This window comes from Scomber japonicus, chromosome 5 (genome assembly GCF_027409825.1).
Source record: "Scomber japonicus isolate fScoJap1 chromosome 5, fScoJap1.pri, whole genome shotgun sequence".
Lineage (NCBI taxonomy): Eukaryota > Metazoa > Chordata > Actinopteri > Scombriformes > Scombridae > Scomber > Scomber japonicus.
In genome coordinates, this window is record NC_070582.1 from 13,219,846 (window position 1) to 13,226,902 (window position 7,057).

The window sequence follows — 7,057 nt, forward strand, 5'->3', positions numbered from 1 at the left end:
ATGTTTTTATTTTCAAATGGCTTGACCATTTTCAATCTTCCATCTTTGTCTAAAAGATGGAATCCATTCATTACCAAGCAAGTGCTGCCCATTATAGCCTTCTTGGTGCATTTTATATACAAACCTATATACACAGTTACTTCAGACAATTGATGCTGGCCCTATCCTTTGGATTGGCAAACAAATACAAAATAAAGGTTATAACCTTTAGCGATAACAGCATTTCACAAATCGTTTCACATTATGACAAGTGTTTTACCTCATAATTTTTAGAAAATAAAAAAAGCACAACCATGTGTAGGAAAGCAGTGAAAAAGAAACCATCCTGATTCCTTCAAGTACAAGATCTGCAGAAAAAGGAAAGGCTTGGAGGCAATGAAGCATAAAATACTATGTACAATAAAAAGCACAATCTACTATGCAGGTTTCAAGGGTTAATTCCTGAATGGGCAGATATCGGCAGGCTCACTTGCCACTGGAGTTGATTTTATCTTGTCCTCTTTGTGAGCCACGCTCTACTGGCTGGTGACTGAGGAGTCACGAGAAGGAGCAAGGTAAGAGTGAAAGGAGAATTCATATAGGATGCTGTGTCATAAATACAGTATGTTATGACCACTCAGTGACCAGTGAAAGAAGCGCTCTGATTGGCTGTTGAGTGTTCACAGTCCCATGTTTGTTTGTTTTTTTATAACAAATGGCACGTTATGTCAGACCCCAGAGACCGCCTGGCTGTTATAATCAGTCGACTCCATTTTGAGGATGTACGGTATGATGCTGTCAATCTGCACATTGCCAATGAGCCCAGCGAAGAACAGCTCCTCAGTGACAGCTGCACTTATCAGCCTGAGAGCAGGAAGACGCAGCAACAGCTTGGATAACCTGGGAGCAATGAAAAGGCAAGGAGACATACAATTATCATATCTGTATCAATTACAGTACATGAAAAGGTATCATCACTTATAAAAGCCTACTAACCGATAGGAGTCTTCTGGGTAGGTCCTAGTTACATAGTCCTGCAGCTCCATGTAAGCCTTCTCTTGGAACCGCTCTATTTGTGGGGTATTATCAATGCCTGGGTGATCTGATGCAAAAACAACATGAAAACAGATTGACATGAGTCTACACACATTTTCATAATACTTTTGTGCAGAATTTCAAAATCTATAAGGAGTCTGTACTAACAGAATGAGAGGAACTTGAAAATGCTGTTTTGATGTCGTAATTCTCAGGCTGTTCACTCACCAGGGCTGAAGAGAACGATGGCTTTGAGGAAGGCATATTCATAAGCATCCGGGGACAGCTTGGACATGCTGTTACAGAACTCCTGCATCCTCCAGATGTGCTCCATTACGAGTTTTACTCGCTCTGGGGATAACTTGTCTGTAGGAAAAACAAATTTCAAGAATGCATATAAAGGGCCAGACAAAAGCATAGTTCAAGATTCAAGAAAAATTGAGACACAAAAGTAAGCAAGACAAGTTACAAATCTTGACTTATTAGAATATTCCTTAGGGTTGCATGGCTGATATGTTTAATAGCTTAGAAGAGAAGCACATCACTGAAAAAAAACACTGCTTGGGGCAGGCAGCCAACAGAAGAGTGTTCCCACCTTCCTGTAAGCTGGTCTGCAGATGGTTGATAATGGCACTTAAGATGGTACCAACATTCATAACGTTGGAACACTGTGCCAGACCCAGGGCGAACAGCTCATTCCAGCAGGCTTTCATCAAGTTAATGTCATTGTCTTGACCACTGTGAAATAAAATAAAATTAGTTTGAATTTACTGTGGAGACTGTCTGTCTGTCATGTCATTTTCTAATTGAAATGTCTGTCCAATGCCACAATATGAAAAACTGTATTTATGAAGTACTGAAAAAACTTTTGACAAAGGCTTACCCTAAGGCTTGAAAGGCAGGTATGGAGCGTGCCCAGTGCATAGAGAGAAAAAGTAGCCGTGAAGCTGACTCACAGATGTAGTTGACATTGAGGTACTCTGGCACAGGCAAAGGCATCATAAGCTGGAGAACACATGAGAAAATGTGACCACAGTGTCAACCAGAAATGTGTTTCACTCTGTAAAACATGAGCAGGGGGTTTTAGTCTCTGGTTGGATTTCATCCTGAGGGTCAAGTTCAGCGGCTGTTCATTTACCTTGAAGGGAATATGGCTGTCAGAGAGTAAAGGTCCCTCTAACTCCACCACAGGACCCGACTGGTCCCCTGACATCAGCTGCATTGTGGCCTCCAAGGAGTCTGCTGCTGTGCCGTCACCAGAATGCAGGACTTTGGCCAGGGTGTCAAACGCTCTGTCAATACATGAAATATGAACACATAACATTTTAAAATATATGCACATTTTACATTTATTATGGTGTAGCTCACACAGAAATAAGATGCAACTCCAAGTGGAGCAGTGCACCCTTGACTCAGACATAGTACAAGATGGTACACTTTTGATTGACGAAGGGCCTATTTGATTAAGCCCTTAAGTGCGTAGTCAGAAACCACATGGCCCTATGGATAACTCTATTAAAGCTTTGTGACAAACAGAACAGCCCTCGGTTCTTTCCTTGTGCAGCTGTATATCTCCAGTATATTTATCATCTTATTCACAAGCAGCTACTGGTCAGTTTCAAAACTTCTTGATTCATCATGACGTCTTCCTCACCGAGTGATATCACTTGGTGTTTGCTCTTCTCCTTGGATGTCCGTCATCGAGCTATCGCCATTGCTAAGCGTCTCAACTCCCATCAGATCATTGCCGCTGTCACTTGTCTCCCTGGCCTTGTTGAGGTGGGCGAGGGATGTCACTACATTCGCCAACGTACCAAGGTCGCCTTGAGATGGGTCATCCTCCTAATTAGGGGACAATTTACAAGCATTTTGTTAATCACAAGATATCAATCTGATGTATGATGTCTGATGAAAACCCCAATTATCTGAGTTTCTTTTATATTTAAGAATTACATGTCAGACTTCTGTTAAATGTGCAGTCAGTAACCAGTGTTACCTTGTCAGGGGATGTTGGGATCAAGATGGTATTTTCCAGCTTGGAGAAGGGTTGTTGAATGTTGAGCAACATACTTGACTCGAGCAAACTTGTAGACCTGTAGTAAGAGATTTAACATGTGTATTATTATTTAATATGGAACAATGCAATATGATAGCTATCACTAGATGTCTAGTCTATAAAACAACTGGGTGTCTTGTTAAATTTGAGGTAATAAATTATTAGTCACACTCTTGTCAGTTAATTAGTTATAAATGTCAATCTAATTCTTGTGTGTATATAAATCATTTTTAATTAGGTTTTGTTTGGTGGCTGTACCTGGCAGTTTCTTTGTCAGATACAAAAGTGGGTGTGGCAGCCAGAGGGCTACACAGGTTCTTGCGGATGTAGATTTTTTCAGTGGAGGCTGCACAGTTGACAGATTTCTCTCTGGTGGTCACTTCAACAGGCTTCCTCTCACACTGCACAGCTAAAACACAAAACCAAGTGTTCAGACCTTATCAATATTCGTCATAAATAACATTTTCCCAACTGTTTATATTATATTTTTGATTCTCTTACAATCTTGTTTCATGCCGAGAGCTATGCAGCGCTGCAGTCGACAGTACTGGCAGCGGTTTCGGTGAAGCTTGTTGATTGCACACTCTCCAGAGCCCCTGCATGTGTACACCAGGTTCTTCCTAATGCTGCGTTTGAAGAAGCCCTTACAGCCCTCACAGCTAACAGCTCCGTAATGACGCCCTGAGAGTGGAAGGGAAACAGGGTCATATTGGAGGAAGCTTGCTCATGTGTGTCACTGAAAAATAATCATGTTAAAGCAAATTAACCTGAATACCAACCTGAGGCTTTGTCCCCACAGACAACGCAGTACTCCACAACTGTCTTGACAATAGACGGGTCTGAGCTTTCCGTTACAAACTGACAAATAACCAGAGACAATAGACTCATTCAACAGGTGGCAGACACTGGATCAAGTTAGGATTGACTAAACATGTGCATGCTTCAGTCATGAGACCTTTCAGTAAGTTGTTTATCAACATATACAAGTTGTTTATGGAAAAAGTCATTAACATCCTCGGGCATTACCTGAATCTGCTGCCCAGCCAGTTCAGGGGAGGCAAACAACAGCTGGTTAACCCCAGAGCCGTCTGGAGCAGCGAGGATGACCTTGTTGGGTGACACTTCTTGCTTGGCCAAAATCACCTTACCACCGGGAGAATAATCAGCATTTGCTAGAATAAACTGTTGCTTTCCAGGAGACGATGGCTCAAGTGCTGTGACAATCTGGATCTTCTGGCCAGTCTGCTGATCAGTCACAATCTATAAGAAATAAAAGATTAAGAAATAAACTTACCTAGTAATAATAACAAGGCCAAGAGTCCATAGACTAGATATTTTACTCAAAACCATATATATGGACCTCATGGTGTCACTAAAGAAAAAAAAGAAATAAAATAAAATAGGTAAAGTCATTAAGATTCATTGTCTGGACACCATGAATGTCTGCACCAAAATTTCAAGCTATCTAATCAATAGTTGTGGAGAGATTTCTCTAGCCAACAAAAATTGCCATTGCTAGAGTCGTGCCGACGGCTGCAAAGACAAAAGTACAAAAAAAGCACATGTGATTAGGATAGTGTTCCTCTTGTGCACAGGTAATTCCTTACACACTAATAAACCATAAATAGTGAATGTAGTGGTAAAAAATTGCCCGGTTGTCACATTACCTGGATTCTGTGTCCCAAAGCCATGCTGCTGTCTGCCGACACAAGTTGAATCCTTTGAGTCTGCCCATCCATACCGATACTGCACACATCTACTTCCACTGCTTTTTACGTCAGTGCCCCATGAGGTATGGACACCTGTGAGGAGGAATGCATGTTTAACTTTAGAATGTATTAAACCAAATATGGGGTCAGCAAATCCAATCAAAATCCATATCACAAAACTTTAAGCCCATCCACATATGTTCCTACTAAATATGTATAAATCTTTAAAAAAACAAAAAAGGCTCAGTCATTTATTAAAACATTTTTCTTTAGTTGCCCAAGTGAATATTTACAGAATCAAGGATGTGACATTCACTCAAAATAAACTACAGTGCCCATTGTACTTGTTCCTGGTGATTAAAATAAAGTGGCATCAGCTTGTTATCAAATGTGCCTGGACAGGAAAAACTATTAAAACTGTATGTGCAAATGGTGAACATATTTAACATTACATTGGCTTCTTTATTAGGTACACCTGTGCAATCTAATTACATCTAATACAGCTTTTCTTTAAATTCTGAATTTATTACGTTTATACTTTTCCAGTTTTTTATTAACATTGTCAGAAAGGTGATAATTCTGCTTTGTTTATTATTGAGGTCATAATGGGTGATGGTGATGTATTAGGGTGCATTATATTGAATGGTGTTCCTCATATTTTGTCCAAGCCATTAACATACATTATAGAGGCAAAAAATGAGGAAAGCCAGTCAATAAAATGCACCTCAGTACGACCTCATAAATAAACAAAGCAAAATGATTTTAACAAAGGTGGAAATGTATAAAATTCATAAGAATTTAAAGCAGAGCTGCTTAATTGGATTGAATATATTACACAGATGTACCTAATGTATATCCTAATGTGTGCAGATGCATGATTTTAATAATAAAAAGTGATTAGCTTCAATTGAATATTAATAATAATTGAATATACTGTATCACAACCAAGAGCGACTTAAACATTGGCGACGTTACAGCTCTCTTCCTTTCTCTTCAATCTCCCTTCGGCTAAATTATCATTCAGGTGAAATCTTAACCAATGTTTCTGAACAATATTAACAGACATTTTAATCGAAATGATCATTAACATTAACGTGTACTGAATCACCAGGGAAAATAATATCTAATGTTCGCATGTGGCCTGAGTTAGCAGGCGCTAACTTGAAACTGCACTATTGCTGGCCTTGTTATAAAATACAGCTTTATATCACCGCATGTTGACAAAAAATGAGCAGCGTGGATGCAGCAACAACACAGACAAGCTCTTTGACAGCCAGCTATTTAAAATCGATACGGAAGATAAAGGTATTTCTTTTCCTGTGGGTGAAAGGTCAACATTGAAGGGTTAAAGCATGCTATAGGGTTCAGGGCCCAATGATGCAGAAGCGCAGAGTCCACGGCGGGACTTCGGTGTTTGACAGTCGGGCTTAAATCGCATTATTTCCTCCACTTGGAGCTCCGATTGGGTTAGCAGTTCGGCAAGACATGCTGATAATCTAACACTACATCATCTGGTTGTTACACGCACACTCGGATCGAAGTTGTAGTTTCTTATTTCATGGGCACTTATTTAGCTGCCGCTAGCATAGCAGCTAACATCGGCTAGCATTAACATGTATGGTCAAACTGGCTAAGCTTGGTAGCTAAAGTAGCATGCGGGTTAATAATATAGCGACGGTTGAATTGCTACTTATAACAACGTGTGAGTATGTAGCTAACGAACTACCAGTGATACCAACATCATTATATACTCGCCAAGTTTGATGTTTAAAGCGCAGAGCTCCGGACAGCGGTGCTAACGAGCTAGGTTAGCTGTGTGCTAGCTGGTAGCTAATGGCAGCTTCCCGGCCGGAGAGACTGAACACTCCCTCTCTTCCTGCCTTTGCCGCTCAGTCCTCTCTCTTTTACTAAGCTCTCATGCGTCAACTTCAATAAATATATCTTACCTGTCAAGAAGCTGTTAGGTCAAGAAATGAATTGGCTCCAATATATTAATATTTTAGCTGTTTGTTGCAGTTGGTGGGAGGGTCAGAGTTCGTGACCTTTTTTTCCATCAGTAAACTACTCTTGCGCATGCGCAGTAAGGAAGCGGTGGCTCAGCATCTTCGGCTTGTGTTTAAAGAAAATGTAAAAAATATACAATTATAAGCTCATTTAGCTTCATTCAGATTTTGTGGACAGAAGCAATGATATTTCAGTGACATAAACATTTAGATCACGCGGTATATAACAGTTTGTATTTTAAATTATTAGCTGAACGCAGCGGCTGCTGTCACAT

At 40.2% G+C, this 7,057-nt stretch overlaps 1 protein-coding gene across 1 annotated transcript; it reads right to left on the reverse strand.

The window, feature by feature from the left end:
• On the reverse strand, positions 1–7,057 carry nr2c1 (nuclear receptor subfamily 2, group C, member 1). The gene is made up of 14 exons (XM_053318756.1): positions 6,726–7,057; positions 4,738–4,872; positions 4,097–4,330; positions 3,850–3,928; positions 3,572–3,751; positions 3,329–3,479; positions 3,011–3,107; positions 2,669–2,856; positions 2,153–2,306; positions 1,898–2,019; positions 1,610–1,752; positions 1,243–1,380; positions 976–1,081; positions 1–879 (listed from the first exon to the last, which is right to left on the reverse strand). Exons 2-14 carry the CDS (start codon positions 4,807–4,809, stop codon positions 708–710), a joined length of 1,836 nt encoding a protein of 611 aa, XP_053174731.1. The 5' UTR covers positions 4,810–4,872; positions 6,726–7,057; the 3' UTR covers positions 1–707.